At 38.2% G+C, this 26,383-nt stretch overlaps 1 protein-coding gene across 1 annotated transcript in view; it reads left to right on the top strand.

Annotated features, from left to right (window-relative positions):
• Positions 1–26,383, top strand: part of RYR2 (ryanodine receptor 2) — a 544,943-nt gene that overhangs the window by 469,308 nt on the left and 49,252 nt on the right. The window contains exons 84-89 of the mRNA XM_047088668.1: positions 2,297–2,373; positions 3,164–3,237; positions 12,106–12,138; positions 13,321–13,401; positions 14,137–14,225; positions 16,125–16,253. Of these exons, the coding sequence (XP_046944624.1) occupies positions 2,297–2,373; positions 3,164–3,237; positions 12,106–12,138; positions 13,321–13,401; positions 14,137–14,225; positions 16,125–16,253 (483 nt within the window). The remainder of the gene's footprint in view (positions 1–2,296; positions 2,374–3,163; positions 3,238–12,105; positions 12,139–13,320; positions 13,402–14,136; positions 14,226–16,124; positions 16,254–26,383) is intronic.

Here is a 26,383-nt window from a genome sequence, read left to right as displayed (position 1 = left end):
TTTGGACTGGAGGAGTACATAATGTCATCTGGGGTGCTTAACTTTTTCTTTTTAATGCCTCTGACAGCTTAGTGAAGCGTCTGGACTCCTCTTGGCTTGACTTTTTTAAATCACAAAGTAAAACTGCACCGTTTCTAAGAGAAACCAAAAATACTGAAATGTGGTTTTCAGAGCATTATAAACACATTTTTTAGCAAATTCATTTGTGCTTCTTTATGAACTCCTTAAATGAAAGATGTAGTACTTGGTCTAATTATTGAGAAGAAATGGTTCGTCCAGGTGATGTGAGATGAAAATCTCTGGAATTTCTATTGGTGACACCGTCAGAGTTACTGCTAATCTGACCTGTATTTGTTGCTTACATTAATAGTTGAATGGAATGCTAAGTTTCCATCACAACTTCGTGAAAATAATGATGTCTTTTTTCCCCCATCCAATTTACAGATGTCCCGTTTTCATTTCTATAGTAAATGACTACATGATGTGAAAAAAAAAGAAAATCTAAAGAAAATCTATTTAATCTATTTAATCTCCCCATAATAGTTAACAAATTCCCCTTGCTTTATGTTTTACTTTAAAAGTTCTTAATGATGTAGCATTTAGATTCAGAAATCCTTGGAGTCAGAAGTAGCCGTGAGAAATCATGTAATATATGCACTTCCTGTCTATCCAGGCCTTTTCTTTTTTTCTGTAAACCTTCAGGTACATATTCTACCGCCCCGCTTTAATTCTCTGAGCTACATTGCTTGTGTTTAAAAGATTCAGGAATTAATCAGTGCTACACGTTTTATTAGACCAGTAAGTTATCACACTCCCCAGAAAATGGCTAGGTGTTTCATGTTCCTATTTTTATGTATGTGTACATATATACATACGTATGCATATACTGTGTGTATGTGTGTGTGCGTGTGCACAGCCTTGACGTATTTGGTAGCTGTTAGTCAAATCTTGGGGGGAAAATGACTACCCAAACTTACTGTTCGGCTAAGTCCCGTTCAGACAACACTGGTGATAGCAATTATTCACATCTATTCAAGATTCAGAGAAGAACAGTATCTTTGTTTTCTTGAAACCTTTGGTGTGCCTTCTATCGTTTTATCATCTTGTATGTACTTCTTGTTTGAAACTTGCAACACTTCATCCACATTGAAAATAGCTGTTTCATTTTAGTATATAATAATAAGTTAAGGGGCACCTGGGTGGCTCAGTTGCTTAGGCGTCTGACTTTGGCCCAGGTCATGATCTCAGGGTTCATGGGTTCGAGCTCCAGGTAGGGCTCTGTGCTGACAGCTCAGAGCCTGGAGCCTGCTTCCGACTCTCTGTCTCCCTCCCTCTGCCCCTCCTCTACTCGTGCTCTGTCTCTGTCTGTCAAAAGGAAATAAATGTTAAAACAAAAAACAAAACAACAACAACAAGAGTTAGGAGGGTGGAGCCATGTACTGCTTTAGCATTTTTTACGTTTGTGTTTCATCACAATTTTGGGCACAGAGACTGGACATCATTGTGACAAGAGAAGAGACATTTAGTGGTCAGATGATTGCTACCATTGCTTGGGTTTAGAGACCATGAAAATGGAAACTAAATTTCTGTCTTATACACATAGGTCTATGATAGACAAATAATGTCTTATAGACAGTAGCATATGGTAGTCACACCACATGGATTATAATGCCCTTGGATGAAACTCAGCTTTTGGGGTGCCTGGGTGGCTCAGTTGGTTAAGCGGCCAACTTCCGTTCGGGTCATGATCTCGCGGTCCGTGAGTTCGAGCCCCACGTCGGGCTCTGTGTTGACAGCTCAGAGCCTGGAGCCTGTTTCGGATTCTGTGTCTCCCTCTCTCTCTGCCCCTCCCCCGTTCATGCTCTGTCTCTCTCTGTCTCAAAAATAAATAAACGTTAAAAAAAAAAATAAGGAACTCAGCTTTTGTATGGCAATCTCTGACTAGCATCCAGGTGGGCCTTCTTCCCAGTAAACTTGAACTAAGTGTCTACATCTTCACATCCTTAAAGACTGACTAGAAGAGTTGAGAGTATTATTTCCATGGATATTTATGGTGCTTATGATGTTTATGTAAAGCAGCTGTCTTGTTCCAAGCCACCTGTATATACTGCCGACATTGAAACGTGCAGCTATCTCGTTTTGACGTTCTGGTCACCATGTCGTGGTAAAGATGACAGTCGTTTTCATATGCACTAATTTTTTAAAGTCTTTATTCCAGCATGTTTTTGATGTTTCTTGCTTAACAAAAAATAAGCTTTGTGTTCAGTGGCTGTGTGGTTTGTATATTTACCCCTAGAAAATGCTTGACTATCTCAAGGAGAAGAAGGACGTGGGTTTCTTTCAGAGCCTTGCCGGCCTGATGCAGTCGTGCAGGTAAGCCCACTCCTTCCTTGTTCCGGCTCTACTAAGTGGTTGTGTCTTTCAAGGTGTTTGTTTAACATTACTGACAGTAATTCTACACAGAATATTTTTTAGTGATTCAGTACACGTCAAAGTAGGACAATTGATGGTGCCTTCTTTCCTGCCTTGTTGTTAAGTGTTAGTAATGTCGTAATTGCTAACTTACTCAGCGTTAGTAATGTCTTTTAATAGTCTTCCCTATTCTTAAATAGGGACCTTGGAGAATTAACGTGTATGCTGCACACTTGAAAATGAGCAGTGTGTGCATTTTAAAAGAGAAAAAGGGAAATTCTAATTAGTTTTCTTTGGGAGCTTGTGGACCACTTCTCATTTTCCCTAAACAAATGATCCCTAACCTCATTTATGGTCATCATTTTCTATTTTTTGCAGTATTTAAAATCACTCAGACAGCACCTGACAAAGGAATCTGACAGATAGTTAGTGTAATAAGCTATTCCTTCTGAGAAAACATGATTATTATAATTACATTTCAGTGTGTCTGCTAACATTACAATGTACTCCCAAAGTCGAAACCCATTAATGCCTTCTGTTTGCCTCGCCCACGGATCATTTCATTGCAGGCCCTGGGGAGGGACTGGGCTGCTCCTGGGAAAATATGGTTGGTAGACATTGAATTGGGGTATGTCTTCAGGGTATGTTAATATTTGGTTCACATTTCATGATATAGAACTTGTACACATTTGCTCTCCTGAAGAAAGAAAATTTTCTCGTCCTCTAAGCGTTTTTCTCCCTGCTCTTGTAGCGTCCTCGACCTCAATGCATTTGAGCGGCAGAACAAAGCTGAAGGACTTGGAATGGTCACCGAGGAAGGATCAGGTATCAGTCACTTAAACTAAAAGGGTCACCTGTCCCCTCTCCCCCCCTTTCCCGAGATGAGTCAGTTACCAATTATCTTTGCAAAACAGAGAGATGTAGGGTTATTTTTACATGGCCAAAATGCTTATGTGACTCATTTAAAAGTTCACAATCGGGCACTCACTCAAATCATACCCAAAACCCAACTTTCCCAGTTGACCGTTAACTCCTTTTTTGTTCCAGACCTATTATAATTGGCCTTTCCCCTAGTTGGTTAGTAGATCAAGATCCCTTACCAGAGAATCATCTGTGAAATTATAAAGCATATGGATGAACCAAATTAGAGGATATTGGGCTTTTTTTGGCCACTTTGGCAAACTGCCAAACCTTCAGATTCCTTGGTCTCCTTAGGAAAGTGACACTTTGAGATCCTCCGATGGACCACTATTCCGACAGTCTCCTCCCTTATAGCACAGATATCTTTGTATCTCATGCATCCCTATGTCTTCACAAGTCCAAATTTGATGAAAGAAATTAAGGAGTAATTCTTAATGTTAAAATAATTCTGATCACTTAATTTACATGCACACAAATATAATGACTCACATAATCTTAGACTTTTTTCTCTGTAAATAGATGTGTGTATAAACTAGAAAAATTAGTATATACTATAGTGAAAGCAGAAATAACTATTGCTGCACATTCGTTTTTAGTATTAGGAAAAAAATCTTCAATATTTTTTGTCTCGATTTGTTTTTGTTCTTTTGTGTTTGACATTTTTTCAATTAATTTAGTTTCAATGAGGCCCTGTGTGTTGATCTGTTTTTGTTTGTTTGGTCTAGTTTGCAGTGGTCATATTATCAATGCATTAGTTTTGGCACATCGGATCTTTGATAAAACTAATCTTGTTGCAAAAACTAAATTTTTCTTTTTGCAAAAACTAAATTTTATCCTATCTGCCATTTGCAGTCTGCTTACCTTTCTGAAATATTTTAGAATTAACTAATCTCTCTTATTTCTGCATATTTTTGTTTTCACATTAGGTAAAAGGATTAGCTGCATATTTCTTACTGTTTTTTAAGAATTATCAATGATAGGGGCGCCTGGGTGGCTCAGTTGGTTAAGCGTCCGACTTCGGCTCACGTCATGATCTCACGGTTCGTGAGTTCGAGCCCCATGTCGGGCTCTGTGCTGAAAACTCAGAGCCTGGAGCCTGCTTCGGATTCCTGCCTTCCTATGTCTGTCCCTCCCCCGCTTGCACTCTCTCTCTCTCTCTCTCTAAAGTAAAGAAACCCTGAAAAAAATTTTAAAAAAATTATCAGTTATTCTAATGCTGCTACACTACAGCTCCTGTGTGCTTTTATTTTCTTGTTGACGTTTGAATGTATAGATTCCACCATCCAGAATTAGTCCTACAGTTACCTGTGTAAGCTACTTTTAAGAAAAAATTGCCAGCAGCACTGTAAACTTATTTAAATTTTCTGAAATGAATATCCAGCCAAATCTCTTGATGACTTAGGTTTATGTCAACAGTGAAAACACTGGCCCGAGGGCCCCATCCAGAGAGCTCAGAGCCCCTACAAATCTCAGAGCCCGTTACCTGCCTGCCTCTAGAGTCTCCAGGAAGCCTGGGCATCTCCCATTAGCTGTAAAGTGCCTAAAAGGGATGAATTCTCTGTCCAAAGTGGGACTTCCTGTCTCGGAGTTAGAAATCAGTTTCATTTTTCCCTGCAATTATTACCGGATGTTCCAGAAGCTCTGAACACAATTGCATTCATCATGCTTTGCCATTGTTCATATCCGCGCAGGAATAGTGGCTGTGCAAGGTTAGCTTTACAGGGTCTCCTACCCTTCGTCAACCAGCTACGGATTGGAATGACATTCGTGAGTCCCGAATCAGAAATAGCTGGGTGAGAATGACCATTCTGACACGAGAATTAGTCACATCTGTTAGTAGGAGGTTGATTTGATTTGTTTATTCTTTTTCAACACACACAAATAATTGCCCAAACTGATTAACACGTTTTCTATTGTATTTCCTTACAAACAGCAAGACAAAACCAACATCTCAACTTATTTTTTCCCCGTTTCCTTTTCTTTCACCTGTAAATGTACTGTCCTCCTTTCCTCAGCCATCACACATGAGCGTGGTAATTATTACAAATGATCTGCCTTTTATTTATTTGCTCCTTCATTTGTTTTTAGCTTTGTGTACAGTCTTGACAGTGAAAGTTTTTTTGTGCATTGTTTTCCCTTTGGTAGACTGTTGAACGAATAGATGATTTAATTTCCATCATTATGCATCCTTTTATTTATAGAACTTATATACCAAGCTTTCCTTTTTCTCTCCATGAGGATGTTCAGTTATGAACATATTAGACAAAAAGGGTCAAGAATTTAAGTTATGTTTTCAGATTTGTTTCGTTCTGTTTCGTTCGTTTAAAAAAAATTCTGATGGACCCAGTGTTTGCAACTGTCGTGTAAACGAATGAACCATAGATGTGTGCAGTGGTCTCTCTGTGGCGTTTCTGTCTCGGACGTTCTGTGGCTTTATGGCTGCACCAATGGGTGCATGGGAAATCAGTGGTGATCCGGGGGCACGTGTCCTGCTGAGTCTCCTCTTGGCCAGTGGGTTCTGCCATTCCCTTCCAATTACTGAGAGATCTACAGAGTTTTTTTCTATTCCTTTGAAAACATCACACATTAAAAACCTTCCTAACGTAAAAACGGTGATTTCATTCTTGAGACCCAATTTGAAGAAGCAGTAGCAAACTAATAACAAAGATGGCATTAGTAGTTCAAAGTAGTTTCTAAAAGACATTATAGGCAGTGGTTAATAAAAGAGGGATGAGATTTTTGAGGAGTACCTAGAATGTCAGCACGGCTTTAGAGATTAAATTGTGTTTTCTCAGTACACACTCTTGCCTTAATTAGGATGCCTATTAGAACACACGACGGCAATTCATTCACTCTATGAATAATTATACTACCTCCCAGATTAAGAATACCTATAGCAACTCTATCTTTTGGCATATTTAAACAATTTCTGTGACATGCCCATTTTTTTACGGGTCTACAGAAGTCAAGAAAAGTTTGTACCCTCATAAGGAGAGGGAAAATCAATCATCCGTCTCAGAATTCATAGAGAAAGCTGAAAACTCCCCATCTGTTAGTGATGTTGTAGCTTTAAAGCCTGAGACCCATGCAGTATAATAAACTCAACACTGAGAAGACAATCTGATGAGTTAAATTTTCTGCATCCCAACCACCTGTCTCTAATAGGCTAAACCTCTTCCTGATGATGATAAAATGGCTGTAAATTATATAGCCATGGAAAATGTCTAACTTAAATGCAACTTTTTGAAACCTACAACCACCAGTAAGGTATTGTCCCCAGTTTATAGGTATGGAGACTGAGGGGTGGAAAGGCTACATGGTTTGTCCGGGATCACACAGTGAAGTGACAGGGTCAAGACTGAAATGCAGGCTCTCTGCCTCCCACTGTTACCAATTTCATGAGCCAATCCCTTAGCCCCATCTTTTAATACCTTCCGGGGGCTTATTTTATATTCACCATATCAGCTTAGGTGGTATTTTTTGCTTCTTATTGCTTTTTACTCTCTTTAAAGACACAAATCTCTTGCCAGTCTTTACATTCACTGTTGAAGTTTTAAAATCACTTTGGAACTTTTATGGTTTTATATGATATTCCTAAACCGGTATTGAGATACCATTAGGAAATATGTGCCTTTTTGAGGTTTGTATATAAGGATTTCATACGATTTAATATTTATTCCTGTTCCTACCATTGTTACTGCCATGAAAGTTTGCCAGTATTTCTGTCCCTTCTTAGTAAATTTCCCCCTTTCCTGCAAAAGCCTGGACTTCCCATTTGTTAAAAAAAAAAAAAACAAACGCAGTTTTCTTTGGCAAGTGTGTTGTTAGACTTGTGATGTGTTCAATGTTGTCTTCTCTGCATACTTTTTTAATCACGTGTTTTCTTTTAACGTATAATGAAGTTCAAAACCAAAAACCTTATGAATATTTAAAATTTCATTCCATCCTTGGATTTTTTTTTTTCTCAGAACCATTTAACCTCATTACTAAGTCATTATGAGCTTGAAAGTGCATTTTTTCTTCTTTCCCACTTCTTGGAGTGTTGTAGAAGATACTTCATTTTATTTTTTGATCATTTTGTAGCAGCCCTGGACTTCATCAAAAGATGAAATTTTGAAGCTGATACAGTCCTCAGAATTTTTTTTTTATTTTTTTGAACATTTTATATAAAACAACTAACATTTCACCTTTCTAAATTTCCATCTGCACTTGGTAATGCGCCGAATTGAGGTTCTTACTCGGGATATTTATACTGACCTCATCAAATTTGTATGAAAATGCAGCAAAAGAATTAATTGTTAATTAGTCAAAATGATAATTTACACAATCTCTAAGCATTGTCTATCCTAATTTTTTGTTAGTATTTTAGTGCTTGTTTACTGTCTATCTCCCACCCCAGATTTGCAAAGTCTGACTCAAGTGTAGTTCAGCTTAGCTCTCAGTTCTGACTACACTGCTCTGCCATTCCTCTGGATCAACCTTTTTGAGGAAAGCATGTGATACTAGTTCATGGCACTAAATAAATTTTCCTAACATCCTTGTACAGTTTTTAAACATTGAAGCACCAATTGAAATTTGAGTGGCTATTATGTGCTAGACCTTGTCCTAGGCATTGGCATTCTTTACGGACTCAGTGTTATGTAGATAGACTTGTAAACAAATAACTTCAGAACCCATGAGCTATGTGTTATGAGTGAACTGAGTTGAAGTACTTGTCTGCCAGGCTGATGGGTTAAGTTTCACAACAGAAGTAACATATGGCCTGAAGTAGGCGTTTACCTGGTAGATGAGAAAGGCATTGGATATGCCAATGAAAGGGAACCACATATGCAAAGCTTAAGGTACAAAGCATGACGAAGAACATTACTGACCTAGTGTGGTTGAAGAGACATGAACAGACTAGAGGCCGGAAAGATAGTTGGTGGGAGGCTGTGAAAGGCCTTTTGTGCCATGCCAAAGAATTCATACTTTGTTTCTGAGGCCATGAAGAGCCACTACGTAAGTAACACTTCGGTAGTGTTGTGTGTTGTGTGATGGTGTACCTGGCATTAAGTCCTAACGTACATTGTTCAAGCCAGTAACATTAAAGCGAACAGATTTCTCATTTCTCAGTAACGCTAGTATGCTGACTAAACACTGAGTCCTCTAACATTAGCAGCATGATTTCCTTCATGGAAGTTGGGGAGCTCTGTGGTTATATCTGATGATAGATTGAGGGGATTTTGAGAGTAGATTTTTCTCAACTGCTGTTAAAGGAGTCCATCTTTTTGTTGGGAGTGTTTTATGATTGGATTGCCGGCAACTGTCGTTGTAAGCAACAGTGTTTAAGATGGGCATTGCAGCCTGAAGGGAGGGAGATCAGTTAGGATGTTGGTTAATGGAATGGATAAAGAACAGTAAGGATTTCAGTTAGAGTAATGGGAGCTCAAAGGCATTAAGACGTTATAAGAGAAATAATCTGAGGATCACATTTGAATGCAAAGGTATGTTTCCCTCCATAACTAACATGTGCTTTAATTCTGTTATCCATGGGACATACCTAATTTATTTCACACAGTGGTCATTTTTATTGTCTTGGGATCTGAAGTAGGAATGCATTTTATGCACTCATGTCACATTGAGTACGTGGAATATGTAGATTATTTATCACACCCCACAGCCCATTGAAAGTCTTTATTTTAGAAACCTAGGTCTTTTGAACCTGTGCCTTCCTATCATTGAAAATTCACTTTTATTCCTATTGTGCTTTGCATGTTTCAAAGCAAATGTACTTGTCTGAGCCAATTTTATTCTCCCAACAACCCTTTGAAAGTAAGGGGGTGAGGAGATCGTTAATTCCCATATCAAAGTGATGCAACAAAGCCTCAGAAAGGTGAATTGGCTTTCCCAAAGCCACATATCTAGAAAATGGTTTTCTGGGGCGCCTGGGTGGCGCAGTCGGTTAAGCGTCCGACTTCAGCCAGGTCACGATCTCGCGGTCCGTGAGTTCGAGCCCCGCGTCAGGCTCTGGGCTGATGGCTCGGAGCCTGGAGCCTGTTTCCGATTCTGTGTCTCCCTCTCTCTCTGCCCCTCCCCCGTTCATGCTCTGTCTCTCTCTGTCCCAAAAATAAATAAAAAAAAAAAAGTTGAAAAAAAAATTAAAAAAAAAAAGAAAATGGTTTTCTTTGGGTTCTAAAATTGATAAAAAACAAGTAGGAGTTCACAGTTTAACTAACATATAGTACATGTAGTCGGAGGTTGTTAGCCAAAGATCTGATCAGTTACTGATGTGAACTTTGTGATCCAGAAAGACCATTTGGTGTTGAAATTACCTTTTTATTGCCTGTCTTTTCCATTAGACTATGAACTTCTTTGAGTTAGGGCTTGTGTCCATTAGTCATAATTATATGCCCAGGATCTCACAAGGTGCCTTCCATGTAGGAGACACTTAATGAATGTTCATCGAAGTTTATTGGACTTAAATCCTTTACTAGTAAATTGCTATAGGACCTCAGTCAAGCTACTTAATTTCTCAGTTGTATCCCACAAAATGGGATTCGTGTCACCTGATTCATAGGATTATTATAAACCTAAAATGAGATGATGAGAAAATATATCTAGCACAATGCCTAGCACACTGTAGTCACTAACTAAATGTTAATTGTGAATCCATTTTAAAAATTGTATCTGTTGTTGGTTGAATAGTAGTATAATTTAAGTGGCCACTTAAACCATTTAAGCAGTGACATTAAAATTACCCACATGGAACCAAATACCTGACTTTTCACTATTTAAAAATATTTTTAGCCTTAATCTTTCAGTTTTGCCATTATACAAAATAGGTATTTGAGTCCTCTAAATATCACTGAGCAGAACTGTTTCTTCCATGGCAGGGGCAGGGGGAAAACACTCTTGAGTTCCACATAACAAGCTTTTGTAGGGAGTTCTTTGATGCAACCAGTGTTAACATTTCATGCCACTCATCCTTTTAGCTTTCCATTACTGGGGATATTGCCATGAAAAGACATTACAACAAAGAGGATCTTAATCTTCTGATCTGTGTGTCCTAAATCAATTGTTTCTATATATCTACTCGGCATTTCACTTAATGCCTTCATTTTATCAACAATTATTGATAATTTTTAGCAAGTAATAACAATTAAACCAAGCTTTGTCTCAAGATAAGGTTATAAATGTCGAGCTAAGACCATGGGTGTTTAGGTAGTCAATAAAAACAAACACTTAAGCAAACATTATATACTTTTTAATGCCAATTGTGAGTAGAACAGTGGCCTTTAAAAGTGTCTTAACTTGATTAGATTTTTAAAATAGGAATTGATTTTACTGGTACCTTGCACAAATAAGGTCTAATATTATTTCCAAGTGAAATGGAGGTTTTTGAGACTCTTTTGGTCCATTAAAATTAAGATGGCTTTTTGGAAATAGAAACACTTTTAGTAAATATGTTCAAATGACTGTATTCATCACGTAGGCATGTTGTTCCCATGTTTATTTAGTGGTGTTGCCACTGCTACTGATAATGTTGACCTCTCCACAATATCTAAAAATGGTCACATCAATTATGAAGAGCTAGTGAGGTAGACAGTGCCCATGTTCCCCTCGTTTCATAGATGAGAAAACTAAGGCACGAAGAACTGTCTCATCGTCAGCAACAATATTGAAACAACTCTCCCTATATTACAGTATTAGAAATCATTAGCCCCTTATAATTAAAAATGAAACCCAAGGAATGTCCTTTACAGTATTATTTGACCATCATGCAGCTATTACAAATAGTAATTTTAAGAACATCAGAGCACTTTCAACTACATTTTACTCCATGTCGTTGTTATTAATCTTAGTTTCCATCTTGCAATGGAATGTCTTTTGCGTACATCACAAAATAGACCGTGCATCCTGTGCCTTCTGCAGACATAAAGCCACCACCCATCTCTGTTACTGTACCACTTACATGCAGCATGGGGAATGGCAGCATTTTAATCAGATAGTAACATGTTCGTTCAGCAATAGCACCCCAGTTTATACCTCGTTGTCACCTGATGGTAAAGGAAGGCTTGACCCGCCCCCTCCCACGCTCCTCCCCTATTGTTCTGCTGTGTGCAGCGTGTCCTTTTGTAAGTAAAGTTACTTGTATGTGTTTTGGTATACAGTCGAGAAAATACCGTGCATGCCGTCAGTAAATCCTTACGTTATAAATCAGTGTGCATTGCGCAGGGCATTTTCAGGAACACAGGTAGACTGTATGATATTTATTTCCTTGTTAACTTTTCTGAATACTTTCTATCAAGGGTTACTTATTCCACATGGAGTATGTGAACATTGAAAGTACATGGTTTATTGATACAGTTTTCTAGAGAAAAGCATTTTAGATGGGCTCGCAAGGAAAGAATCAGGAAGACTGTGTAACTCATAATATTATGTTTTAAATATCATTTTAAAGACTCCTCTGATTCAAACAGTTCATGGAAAGATACTAAGTATCATAAGTGAAGAGTTTAGTTTATTAGCCTAGACTCTTCTCCCTTTCTTTCCTATCCCGTCATGAACGGAGACACTGAGGAATGGGCTTATCAGCCATGTACTGAGAGTCAAAGCAATGTGCACTTAAACTTGAATTTGCCACACAACTGATCTATATGCATGGTGATTTTAGTTTGGTCACCAAATATCATATCTTACAGGGAAACCAGTACAGTGATTTTATGTACTTTTTTTAATGTTTATATTAGTTTTCAAAATGGTTTTGCTTCCTAACCCTCCCATTATATGAAGCCTCTCACTTTGAAAGTCACAGACTGCAGACTGGTAAGTCCATCAGCTCTCTGTCATTATAATCATTCATAATTTTAGTTAAAGTAAACACATGGTCATTGCATAGTTTTCTTTCTCGGCCCAAAGTATTTCCAGTCTGAAAAGTTATTATCATTTTTTTTAAATACATAAGTACATTCATTCACTTGCCAAACGACATTTTTGTGTCATTTTGATTTCTAAGCAACACATTTAGATTCCAGAACATACACTCATAACGTTGACAGTTTTTCCACTGGCACTCTATGCTTTCAAAATCAACTTTCATTTGTGTGGTGCTGTTTTTTCGTTTGTTTCTTTCTTTGTGTTTTTGCTTTCCAAGTAACTTGTGACCAAGATACATTTTGATTAAAATGTAGGTAAAATATCTGAACCCTTTTTTGAGGTGTTTACCCCACAAATATATTAGTTTTTAATGATTCTGAGTAACTTCTATGGCTATGAGATAACCTTCTTTTCACCTTTTGGTTGGAGTGACTCATACAGCATGAGCCACCAAAGTCTTTCATTTGGTTTGGTATGTAGAATTAGGTCTGTTCGCTAGTTCTGTCTCCTCTGAAAGTAAAGTTCCAACCAGTGGCATGTCTATATCAGATTTCTGAAGTCTTTACTTTTTTAAATCCCTTAGGCAAGCTAACGAGATAGTTAATTGAAATGAATCAAACATTTTCTAGTCATTTACAATTTTCACAAGATCCTTTAATTATTCATTAAATAGAAGAAGCTCTCGGTCCTGTTTTATGTATGCAATGAATGCCTTTGCATTGAAATAATTGGTGGTTCTCTGGGAGCAAAGTAGATTTCACCTTGGCATTTGTAAGAGATGTGGACATCATTCCTATACACACCTTACAAAAAAACAAACAAAAAAACAAAAACCAAAAAAAGGAAGTTTAAATCTTCAGGTTGTTTCTAAAATGTTGCCAAACCCATGCTGCTACTTTTAACAGAAATATGAGTTTTAAGATTCAAATGTTCTTTTCTGACAAAGAAAAAGTGCATCTATCTGCCAAGCGCATGATCGTACAAGCTTCAGATAGACGAGTGGCTATGATTTGTGACTGTTTTTGGTTCAGAACGATGCTAGATCAACATGCAAGTTTTCTGGAGGTGGGGAAAGAAAGGGCGGGACCAGCGAGGATAGTTGATCATGTCTGATCTCTGGATTTTCTGCAGGAGAAAAGGTTCTCCAAGATGACGAGTTCACGTGTGACCTCTTCCGTTTCCTCCAGCTGCTTTGTGAGGGACACAACTCAGGTTCGTGAGACCCCAGACTCTATGACGGTACCAAGGAGGAAGTAGTTTGAAGCCAGTAGTGACAGGGGCCCGCTCATTCCAATTACGCCTTGTCCCTGAGTCCACAAACATTCTAGAGTATTCCTCCGTATGCTCAGTATACACTGTGACATTTTATGCATTGCATCCCTACTCTCAAAGTCCTTTGCTGGCCGCACCACTTAATTCCTAACACTTGTTTTTCTGTTAAATCAGGTGAAAAAAGATACGAGGTCTACAGAGAGCTGTATGGGTTTATTCCTTCCTACCCCTTCTCTTTAACTGGGGAATCAACTTCATAGTATCACTTAGCATAACATATTTCCCTTTGTTGTTTATATAACAAGCTCTCTACCAGACTTGTGCATCTGTGAAGGTAGGAACTGTATCTTAATTTTATCTTTGTTTCCCCAGCACTCAGGAACAAATGATTACTGAATGCATAGTTCAATTACTCTTTCCTAAACGGCAAAACTCCTTCCGGGGATGCCCAGGGCTGTAGGGCTAGCAATCAGGAAACAGACGTCAGCAACCACTTAGACAGAAATTGGAAATTGGTACTCTCTGAAGCACCGAGATGTTTTGGGGGTGCTCCCTTGAAGCACTACTCTTAGCCACAGCAATTTTGCCGGAGGCCTCAGTTGCTTTTGGAGTTATTCGGATAACTCATTCAAAACTTTTGACTCAGCTTTAGTAACTCCTTTTGATCTTCCATAGATTTTCAAAATTATCTGAGAACTCAGACTGGCAATAACACGACTGTCAACATCATCATCTCTACCGTAGACTACCTACTCAGAGTCCAGGTATGTCGGCTTCTCTTAGTGACGAGTGAAGGGGGTTGGTGAGTAGATGTGATGTGGTGGAGCTATTAAACCGACATGTTTTAATGCGTCGTGATTGTTGACCAAACAGAATTTTTTGAGATCTTTTGTCTTTGATCACCATCTTTCACCAAGTTTTAGGGGGGACCTGCCTCTGTTGTCTTTGCCTCCGATCCTGACTCCTACTTTGTTCATGATTTTCTTTCTGTAAGTGGGAATTTCTTTTCCCCCTTATGTTTTTTAGCTTGATGGCACTTTAAATTCATGTCGTTTTGGAAAGTACTTACATACTCTGCTCCTTCTTCTAAAGTTGATAGAGAAATTAGGAAGAATATTTGAAATATTTTTAGGAATGCGAAAGAAAGGCTTTCAAAGTACCCACAATGTACTTACATTTGACAGGTAGTTCTTTTTAGCTGTCCCAATACTTGAATTAATTTTAAAATCCAGCTTAACACTCCATCAGGTAAAAATCTCTGTGATATTGTAGTCATCTTTCACACATTGGTGAAATTGAATCTGAAGGTGTAGGCCTACCTAGGTAATGAGAGCTCTGTACAATTTTTATTTCCCTCATTTTATTTACAAGAGTAACCAGGTAGAGTACTTTAAAACCTACATGTTCAAACTTACAGTTTCTCCCTTAATCTTTTGAGTATGTAAAAGCACAACCCTTTTTTTTTTTTAACTGAGAGCTTCTATTTTTGAAGCAAATACAAGAAATATTGCTGAAAACATATTTGTGATTTTTAAAATCATGTCTTGAAATCCAGATGCAATTTACATGCTACACTAAATTGTGTTATTCCTGGGGCCTTTGGTGGCTCAGTCAGTTAAGCGTCTGACTTTGGCTCAGGTCGTGATCTCATGGTTGTGAGTTTGAGCCCCACATCAGGCTTTATGCTGTCAGTGCAGAGCCTGTTTCGGATCCTCTGTCCGCCACTCTCTGTGCTCCTCCCATCCGTACTGGTTCTCAGAATAAAATAAATAAACTAAAAAAAAAAATAAGTTTTATTATTCCTTTAGCCAACTAAAATTCCTTCCAAATGTAAGTTATTATTGAAAACATCCCATTCAGAAAGATTGATCTTGTTTAAGGGTGCCTAGGCGGTTCAGTTGGTTAAGCATCTGACTTCAGCTCAGGTCATGATCCCATGGTTCAAGAGTTCGAGCCCCGTATCAGGTTCTGGGCTGACAGTTCAGAGCCTGCAGCCTGCTTTGGATTCTGTGTCTCCCTCTCTCTCTCTGTCCTTCATCTGCTCGTGCTCTGCCTTTCTGTCTCTCTGTCTCTCTCTCAAAAATAAACAAACAAACAAACAAAATTTAAAAAAAAAGAAGATTGATCTTGTTTAGATGTTTATTTATATCTGTCGTGTCTGTGTTTGTAAGTAGTCCAACCAGTTTCTTGAGGGGCATTTATAAGAGCGAGGAACATTTTGGAGTTCTCATGAGGAAACGTTAGTGAACTTTGTTGGAAAAAAAAGGAGGTCAGATGTCTGTAACCCCAAAAACATCCAGGACTTGTCTAATGTTTGTACTTACATAAAATTACATAACATTAATTTAGCTTTGCTCAGTAGATAAATATGCATTAATCTTATGACTCCTTATGTCTGTGAAATTCAAAGTCATCAAAGACAGCTAGTCATTATTTCAAGCTAAGTTTTCTGCTTTTTATCTCTAGTTATTATCTCTGTCTCGGGAAGACATTGCCACATTTTCTGTTTAGGAAAATCATTGAGAATACTATTTACTTCACAGATATTTTTGTTTGCTTCCAAATCTTGTTATTTAAAACGATTTCCTATTCTAGATTTCAAAGCCAGGCAGGTCAGTGGTAGCTTTAGAATGTGTCTTAATCCTATCATCCCTCTTTTGCAGGAATCCATTAGTGATTTCTATTGGTATTACTCTGGGAAAGATGTTATTGATGAACAAGGACAACGGAATTTCTCCAAAGCAATTCAAGTAGCAAAACAAGTCTTTAACACGCTCACAGAGTATATTCAGGTAAACATTTAAATATTTCTGCTGTTTCAAGAAAAAAAAAGAGTCAACTTGTTACCATTAAATTCTATGGAGAAATGCAATATGCCAATTTTCCTGCCGTCATTCACATTCGCTATTGACCTTTCACATAGATTCTTAACCAATGACAATTAAATATCAGGTTGAGGTGTGAATTTATATGGCATGAACTTGCCTTACCATTCGGCAGATTGAGTTATTATTAACTCCTTTCAGGGGTGAACCAGGATGGGGACTCTATGGTATCTCTAGGGCCTGGTGTATATTAAGCACTCAATAAATATTAAAGAACGGAGGGAGAAAGGACAGAGCAATAAACTACTCTTTACTGTATTCCAACAAAAATGAGGAAGGACTTTCATAGAAACCTTATGTAAAAGAGAATGTGTTTAAGACTTCACTATGGAAGGAGTCCAAATGTCCATCATCACACAAATGGATAAAGAAGATGTGGTATATATCAGATATACTACCCAGTAGTGAAAAAGAATGAAATCTCACCATTTGCAACAATATGGATGGAACTAGAGGGTATTAAGCTAAGTGAAATAAGTCAGAGAAAGATAAATATCATATGATTTCGCTCATATGTGGAATTTGAGAAAAACAACAGGTAAACATAGGGGAAGGGAAGGAAAAATAAGATAAAAACAGAGAGGGAGACAAACCATAAAAGACTCTTAAATACAGAGAACAAACTGAGGGTTGCTGGAGGGGGACAGTATGTGGGGGAAAGGGTTAAATGGGTGACAGACATTAAGGGGGGCACTTTTCGGGATGAGCGCTGGGTGTCCTATGTAAGAGATGAATCACTGGGTTCTACTCTTAGCATACTGTATGTTAACTAACTTGAATTTAGAAAAAAAGAAAAAAAAATTAAAAAAGAAACCATTCAAAAAAGCCAACAACTTCATTTTAGTACATATGTATGTGTGTGTGAAGGCACATACACACACATACATATAAAATCATATAATAATGTATATTACAGGTAGAACTCCAATAACCATGAAGAAAATACTTTTGGGGGGGCACCTGGGTGGCTCAGTCGGTTGAGCATCCGACTTTGGCTCAGGTCATGATCTCACAGTTTTGTGGGTTCGAGCCTCACGTCGGGCTCTGTGCTGACAGCTCAGAGCCTGGAGCCTGCTTCGGATTCTGTGTCTCCTTCTCTCTCTGCCCCTCCCCCACTTTGTCTCACTCTGTTTCTCAAAAATAAATAAATGTTAAAAAAAATTTTTTTAAATACCTTTTTTTTTTTTAAACATCAATTCATTTTATGTTCTTCTTAGGCTATATTTCTAGTCTTGACCTGCAGATTTTTAAAAGATTTTATAAAGTTTTGTTTTTTTCAACCAGGGGAAACTTTATTATTATCTAGGGGACCAGTCAGTCATCTTTCCTTTCAGTGTTCTGTCTCCATGGCCAGTTTGACTCTGAATCAGTCAGTCTGTTTGAAGTACCATGTGCCAAGGATAAGTCAGGAGGAATAAACTTGGGAGGTTGTGTCATTAGACTAAACATAATCTTGCGACAGAAAGAAGTTAAGTGAAAATGACAGATGGTACCCCAGAGCCTTGCGTGGCTACTGGTGTTTATAGAATGACTGAGTACAAGAACACGGAGGGCCAAGTGAAGCCAACCGAGCTAATGTCGGACACTTAACCGACTGAGCCACCCAGGCACCCCCAAAAGCAAAATTTTAAATCTGTTTCAGCCCCTCACATTCGCATTCCCTTGTCTTCCCTGGCTTCCACTATTGCCTTCATATTCTCATTATTCTCATCCACGCCTAGAAAAGTATCAATACAGCATTCCGTGTCAGTTCTCTTGATTAAAATATAATAGTTATCTGATAACATGAGCAAGCCAAGGGACTTTTTAGGAAGCTAATAAAACGGTTTCTAAGTAACATATGAAACTTAAATGCCTTTTAGGTGGAGAGTGAGCGTTTCCTGGTTTCCAATATAGGTGAGATTCCTGAATTTATATAAAACAAGAAGAATCCATTAACCTCTCAGTATGTGCAAAACTGTGTTTTTTAATTGAGCTAGACTTGACAAAACATTAAGTTGGTTTCAGGCATACAACATAATAATTTGATATCTGTATATATTGCAAAACGATCACTGCAATAAGTCTGGTTAACATCTGGCACGATGCATAGTCCTAGAGTTTCTTTCCTTATGAGGAGAAAATTTAAGATTTACTCTCATAGCAACTTTTGGATATGTAATACAGCATTGTTAACTATTGTCGCCGTGTTGGACATTCCAGTCCCTAGATTTATTTATTTTATAACTGAAGGTTTGTACCTCTTGGCTCCCTGTACCCATTTCATGTCTCCCCCACCACCACCACGTCTGCCAACTAGCAGTCTGTTCTGTGTGTTTATGAGCATATTCTTTTGTTTATTTTTACGTTCTACATATAAATGAGATCATACGTGAATTGCCTTTCTCGGTCTGACTGACTTCACTCAGCGCAATGCCCTCAAGGTCCATCCGTGTTGCAAATGGCAAGTTTCTTTTTTTTAATGGCTGAATAATATTCCATGATGTGTGTCTGTGTATGTGTGTGTATCTCCTATCACATTTTCTGTCTCCATTCATCCATCAGTAGACACTTAGGTTGTTTCCATATCTTGGCTGTTGTAGGTAATGCTGCAGTGGACATAGGACGGCATGTATGTTTTGGAGTTAGTGCTTTCATTTTCTTCGGGCAAATACCCAGAAGTGGAATTACTGGGTTATCTGGTAATTCTGTTTTAATTTTTTGAGGAAGGTCCGTAGTGTTTTCTGTAGTGACTGCACCAATCCCACTAACAATATACAAGGAGTCTCTTTTCTCGACACCCTTCCCGATGCTTGTTATTTCTTATATTTTTTATAATAGCCGTCCTAAAAGGTGTGAGGTAGTATTGCATTGTGGTTTCTATTTACATTTCCCTGATGATTAATGATGTTGAGCATCTTTTAATGTACCTGCTGGCCATCTGTGTGTCTTTTTTAAAAAAATGTTTTTAAAATCATTTTTAAATCTGCTCACGTTTTAATCAGATTATTTTTTACTGTTGTATGAGTTTTTATATATTTTGGTCATTAACCCCTGATTTACATATATTTTCTCCCATTCATTATGTCCTTGCCTTTTCATTTTGTTGATAATTCCCTTTGCTGTGGTGAAGCCGTTTAGTTTGATGTAGTCCCATTTGTTTCTTTTTGCTTTCGTGGCCTTTATATTTGGTGTCAAATCCAGAAAAATTATTGCCACTATTTTTTCTTTAAAGAGTTTTATGATTTTCAGGTCTTCCATTCAAGTCTTTAATGCATTTTGACTTAAGTCTTGTATATGGTGTAGGAAGGTAGTCCAATTTCATTCTTCTATAGGTGGCATATGTTGTTTTCGCAACACAATGTATGGAAGAGGTTGTCCTTTCCCATTGTATATTTTGGATTTTTTATCATAAATTAATTGACCACATACGTGTGGGTTTATTTCTGGGCTCTCTTCTGTTCTCTTGATCTATAGGTCTGTTTTTATGCCAGTACAATCCTGGTTTTATTACTATAGCTTGTAGTATAGTTTGAAACAGGGAGCGTGATGCCCCCTGATTTCCAAGATGGCTTTGGCTAGTCAGGATGTTTTATGGTTCTGTGCAAATTTTAGGATTACTCTCTTTCATGAAAAATGCCACTGGAATTTTGATAGGCATTGCATTGAATCAATAGATTGCTTTGGGTAGTATGGACATTTTAACAATATTAATTCTTTCAATCCATGAGCATGGAATATCTTTGCATCTATTTGTGTCCTATTCAGTTTCTTTCATCAACATATTCTAGTTATCACTGTACAAGTCTTGGTTAAATTTATTCCAAGGTATTTTATTCTTTTGATGCAATTGTAAATTGCTTGGTTAAATTTATTCCAAGGTATTTTATTCCTTTGATGCAATTGTAAATGGGATTGTTTCTCTAATTTCTCTTTCTGGTAGTTTATTATTAGTTGATACGAATACAAAATTTCTGTATACTGATTTTGTATCCTGCAACTTTCCTGAATTGATTTATTAGTTCTAACCATATTTTGGTGGACTATTTAGGATTTTCTATATCCAGTATCCTGTCCCCATGCAAATAGTAAGAGTTTTACTTCTTTCTTTTTAATTTGGGTGTCTTTTATTTCTCTTGCATAATTGCTTTGTCTGAGGCTTCCAATACTACATCGAATAAAGATGGTGAGAGTGGGGGCACCTGGGTGGCCGGTTGGTTAAGCATCCAACTCTTGATTTCAGCTCAGGTCGTGATCTTGCAGTTCATGAGTTCTAGCCCTACATCAGGCTCAGTGCTGACAGTGCAGAGCCTGCTTGAGGTTCTTTCTCTCCCCTCTTTCTCTCTGCCCTTACCTTCCTTATGCTGCCTCTCAAAATAAATAAGTAAGCTCAAGAAATTTTTAAAAAATGGTGAGAATGGGCATTGACTTATTTCTGATCTTAGAAGAAAAGCTTTCTGGTTTTCATCATTAAATATAATATTTTATGTGACCTTGTCGTATTTGACCTTTATTATGTTAAGGTACATTCCTTATATACCCACTTTGTTGAGAACTTTTATCATAAGTGGATGTTGAAGTCCATCAAATACTTTTTCTGCATCTGTTTAGATGATCATATGATTTTTATCCTTCATGTTATTAATGTGGTGTATCACATTGAATGATATACAGATGTTCAAACATCCATTGCATCCTGGGAATAAATCCTTCTTCATCACAGTGTATGATCTTTTCAATGTATCGTTGAATTCAAATTGCTTAAATTTGTTGAGGACCTTTGCATCTATGTTCATCGGGGATATTGGCCTGTAATTTTCTTTTCTTGCTGTGCCCCGTATGGTTATGTTATCAGGGTAATTCTGGCTTCATAAAATGATTTTGGAAGTATTCCTTCCTCTTCTATTTTTTTGGAAGAGTTTCAGAAAAATTAGTGTTAATTCTTCTTTGAATATTTGGTAGAATTACCAAGGAAGCCATCTGGTCCTGGACTTTCATTTATAGGGAGTTTTCAAATAACTGATTCAATCTCCTTATTGTTAATATGTCTATTCACATTTTATATTTTTTCATGATTTCGTCTTGCAAGGTTGTTTGCTTCTACAGCCATTTTATCCATTTGTTCTAGGTTGTCTGGTTTGTTGGAGAATAATTGTTCATAGTAGGCTTACTGTCTTTTGTATTTCTGGGGTATCAATTCTAACATCTTCTCTTTCGTTTCTGATTTTATGTGAGTCTTCTCTCTTTTCTTCTTAGTAAGTGTAGCTAAAGGTGTGCCATTTTGTATATCTTTTCAAAGAACCAGTTCTTGTCTCCATTGATCATTTTTATTGTCTTTTTAGTCTCTATTTCATTTCTTTTTGCTCTGATCGTCGTTATTTACTTCTACTAACTTTGGGCTTCAGTTGTTCTATTTCTTGTTCAACGAGATGTAAAGTTTCGTTGTTTATTTGAGATTTTTCTTGTCTTGAAGTAGGCATTTATCATGATAAACTCCCCCCTTAGAACTACTTTTTCTAGGGGTGCCTGCATGGCTTAGTCAGTTAAGCACCCTACTCAGTTTTGACTCAGGTCATGATCTCATGGTTGTGAGATCAAGACCCACGTCAGGTTCTGTGCTGACAGTGCAGAGCCTTCTTGGGATTTTCTGTCTCCCTCTCTCTCAGCCCTTCTCCTGCTTCAGATCTCTCTCTCTTAAAATAAATAAATAAACTTTAAAAAAAGAACTGCTTTTCTTCTGTACTCTGTAATTTTTGTTACTATATTACTATTTTCTATTTTCTAAAGATATTTTTAAATTTATCTCTTATTTATTCATTGGCTCATTGATTTTTCAGAAGCATGTTGTTTAATCTCCACATATTTATGAATTTTCCAGTTCTCTTCTTGTAATCGATTTCTCATTTCACACCATTGTGGTCAGGAAATATGCTTGATACATTTCAGTATTCAGTCTTTCTTAAATTTGTTAAGACTTGTTTTGTGACCTAATAAATATATGATCTATCCTGGAGAATTCCATGTACAAGTAAGAAAAATATACATTCTGTTGCTTTAAGAGAGAATTTTTTGTACATATTTGTCAAAGTGGTCTGTTTTAATGTGTTGTTTCAAGCTGATGTTTCCTTATGGATTTTATATATGGGTAATCTATTGATATAAGTGTGATATTAAAGTTCCTTACTATTATTTTACTGCTGTCTATTTCTTAACTTAAATCTGTTATTATTTTCTCTATCTATTTAGATGTTCCTATGTTGGGTGAATAAATATTTACAAATATTATATCCCCTTGTTGAATTGACCCCTTTATCATTATATAATGACCTTTTTCTCCTTACAGTCTTTGTTTCAAAGTCTGTTTTTCTAATATACGTATAGATACCAAGCTTTCTTTTGGTTTCCATTTGCAAGAAATATCTTTTTCCATCCCGTCATTTTCCATCTGTGTGTCTATATATCTGAAGTAAGTCTCTTGTAGGCAGTATATGAGTGGGTCTTGTTTATTAATCCATTCATCAATTTATGTGCTTTGATTAGATATTTTGATTCAATTATGTGCTTAGATAATTTAGTATGTTTACATTTAAAGTAATTGCTGATAGGTATGTAGTGAATGCTATTTCATTCATTATTTCTTGGCTTTTTTGTTTTTTCTTCTTCTTTTCTTCCTCCTTTGTTTATTATTGTTTCATGACTTTCTTTACTGGTATGCTTTGATTCCTTCCTCATTATCTTTTTTACATATTTACTATAGGTTTTGCTGGGTGGTTACCATGAAGCTTACATATAGCAACTTCTATTTATAGCAGTGTATTATTTTTTTTTAATTTTTTTTTAGTGTTTATATTTGAGAGAGAGAGAGGGAGACACAGAATTCAAAGCAGGTTCCAGGCTCTGAGCTATCAGTACAGAGTTCGATGTAGGGTTCAAACCCACACACCATGAGATCTTGACCAGAGTCGAAGTTGGATACTTAACCAACTGAACCACTCAGGTGCCCCAACAGTTTATTATTTTAAGTTTATTTATTTATTTTGAGAGAGAGTGTGCACATGCAAAAGTGGGGGAGGGACAGAGAGACAGGGAGAGATAGAGAATCCCAAGCAGTGTCACTGTTGGAGTCACTGTCAATGTGGAGCCCAACACGGGGCTTGAACTCATGAACCACAAGATACGACCTGAGCTGGAGTCAGATGCTTAACTGACTGAGTGACCCAGGCACCCCATAATAGTCTATTTTAAGTTGATAACAACTTAAGTTTGAACACATTATGGAGCTCTATGTTTTTATTCTCCCCACCCCTCATGCTTTAAGTTCTTGACATCACAATTTACATCTTTTTATCTTGTATATCCCTTAACTAATTATTGTCATTACAGTTATTTTTACTACTTTTGTCTTTAAAACTTTATATTAGCTTTATAAGTGATTAATCCACGATGTTTGCTATGTATTTACCTTTACTAGTGAGATTGATACTTGTATATGATTTTTTTTATTGCTAATTAGCACCCTTTCTTTTCAGCCCAAAGCAGTCCCTTTAACATTTATTGGAAGGCTAGTTTAGTCTTGATTATTTCCTTAAGCTTTTGCTTGTCTGGAAAACTCTTGATCTCTCCTTCAATTCTGGATGACAGCTTGACCAGATAGAGTATTCTTGGTTGAAATTCCTTCTGGTCTGTGAAGTTTCTGCTGAAAAAATTTGCTGATAGTTTGGGAGTTTCCTTTTATGTAACAAGTTGTTATTCTGTTGCTACTTTTAAGAGTCTCTCCTTGGCTTTAACTTTTGACATTTTAATTATAATGTGTCTAGGTCTCTTTGGCCCCTTATTTGGTTACTTTCCCAAGGCTATGGAAGTTTTCTGCAATTATTTCTTCAAATAAGTTTTCTGCCCTTTCTCTTCTGCTTCTGGGATACCTGAGATGCAAATAATATTTGGCTTGCTGTTGTCCCAGAAGTCCCTTAAGCTTTCTTCACTCTTTTTCATTCTTTTTCATTTTTGTTATTCTGGAGTTTGCTCCAGCTGGTCCCCTGTTGAACCCCTCTTGTGTATTTTTCAGCTGGGTGAGTGTATTCTTCAGCTCTGTGATTTCTGTTTGGAACTTTCTTACATTTTCTTTCTTTGTTGAATTTCTCACTCTGTTTGTCCATTTTTCCCCCTTGATTTTGGGGAGCATCTTTATGACCATTCCTTTGACCACTATATTGTTTCATTAATTTTTTTTTTCTGAGGGTTTAGCTTCTTCTTTCATTTGGAATATATTCCTCTGTTTCTTCATTTTTCTTGATTGCGTTGGTTTCTGTGCATCAGGTGAAACAGCCATCCCTCCTAGTCTTGAGGATTGGCCCCCCCTTAGGAGATGAACTTTATCATTCAACCTTACGCTAGCTCTTGGTTGTGTCTCAAACCATTTTAATTGTCCAAGCAGTCTATTCTGTTTGAATAACTTATAGTAGTTGAGGGTGTGCAAGACCAGTCAGTGTCCCAAAGGGGAAGATCTTAGCCCCTGGGGTCAGGCTGATTGGAAGCTAGACCCTCAGGCGGCAGCTTTAAAAAAAAATGCAAATATATACAGTCCTATGGGATTATAAACATAAACCCTGCCAGCCCCACAGCAAGGCAATCTGGGAGCAAGGCAGTGGTAAAACTCGGGGTACCAGATGAGTGTACATGTTCCTTTCTGGGAGATGCCAGTGAGCTGTAGTGAGGCAGAGGGCGGGGGACACAGTGATGGCATCCCTCAGCCTGTGTTCCCTGAGGAGAGCTTCATGGCCCCTAGATGCGTGCGAAACCTGAAGCATGCCCCTACGGTGAAAGCTCCAGGACTAGCAAGTAGGTGTTTTTCACAGAAGGACTGGAGGTATGTTTCTGTCCACTCTCTGCAGTACGTGGGGGTCATGGCCTGGCCAGAACTGTTTCCCCACTTACTACGGTCCCAGGGGACCCAGGAACATAAGCCACCCTGCTCCCCAGAGCCTAGTAATCCAGGGGTGTCCCGTGGGAAGCAGGTCACACAAACCAGGTACCCCACACAGAAATTAGGGTGTGAGGCATATATAAGATCTCCCCTCTGAGAGACGCCGGTGCCCTGGAATATGGCAGAAGGAGAATGTGAAGGTAATGCCTGCTTTTCGAGGTCTCTGGAGGGATTTACCGCCAGTCTTTAGTTTGTTCGTGGGAAGCCTGCCCCCTCAGGCTGCAGCTGTGCTGAGAAGCTGATAGACCTCTTTCACAGAAGGATTGAGCTCCTGGGTCTGTCCCAGCTTGCCGTGGCGGCTTCTAAGAACTCTCACATCATTGGTTACAGTCCCGTGGACTGTGAGCTTAAGCCTCACTGGCCGCCAGAGCCAGGCAATGTAGACTCGTTCCCTGCCAGCAGCCACAAAAATCAGGGCACCGGAGAAGACCGTAAGCTTCTTTACGTAAGACACCAGTTTGCTGGATGCAGCGAGGGAGAGGGAGAGCACAAAGTGTGTGTTCACTGGCCGTCCTTCCCAGAGAGGAGCTCCGTAGGCCCCTGTCCGTGCGCCACACCAGAAACCTGCCCCCAGGCCCCAACACCTGCACAAACACGTAAGCCTCTTTCTCAGAAAGACGGATGGAGTGCTTGGCTGGCTCAGTCAGTTGCGCGTCTGACTGTTGCTCGCAGCTCGGGCCGTGATCTCCGCTTGCATGGATTTGAGCCCTGGGTCAGGCTCTGCGCTGAGAGTGTGGAGCCTGCTTGGGATTCTCTCTCCCTCCCTCTCTCTCTCTGCCTATTCCCTGCTCACACACTCTCTCAAAATAAACAAATAAACAAATAAACATTGAAAAAAAAAATAAAAGAAAGACCAGGGGTGTATTTCTATCTGCTGTCTGTGCGGTACCCTAGGAGTGATGGGTGGTGGTCTGCTAAGAACCGCCTGTGTGATTGTTACAGTCTCAGGGGACCCAGGCTCACAAGTCTACGGATGTGTGCAGAAGCTCCCTTCTGGAGATACTGCTGCTCCCAAGCACAGCAAAGGAAAAACACATAGGCCTCAGTGGCTGGAGTGAGGCGGAGGGGGAGTGTA

The sequence above is a fragment of the Lynx rufus genome, unplaced genomic scaffold (genome assembly GCF_022079265.1).
Source record: "Lynx rufus isolate CCGP_SWC_20201006 ecotype Redwood Valley unplaced genomic scaffold, mLynRuf1.p SCAF_25, whole genome shotgun sequence".
In the NCBI taxonomy this organism is placed as follows: Eukaryota; Metazoa; Chordata; class Mammalia; order Carnivora; family Felidae; genus Lynx; species Lynx rufus.
This window is presented reverse-complemented; position numbering and strand designations above follow the sequence as displayed.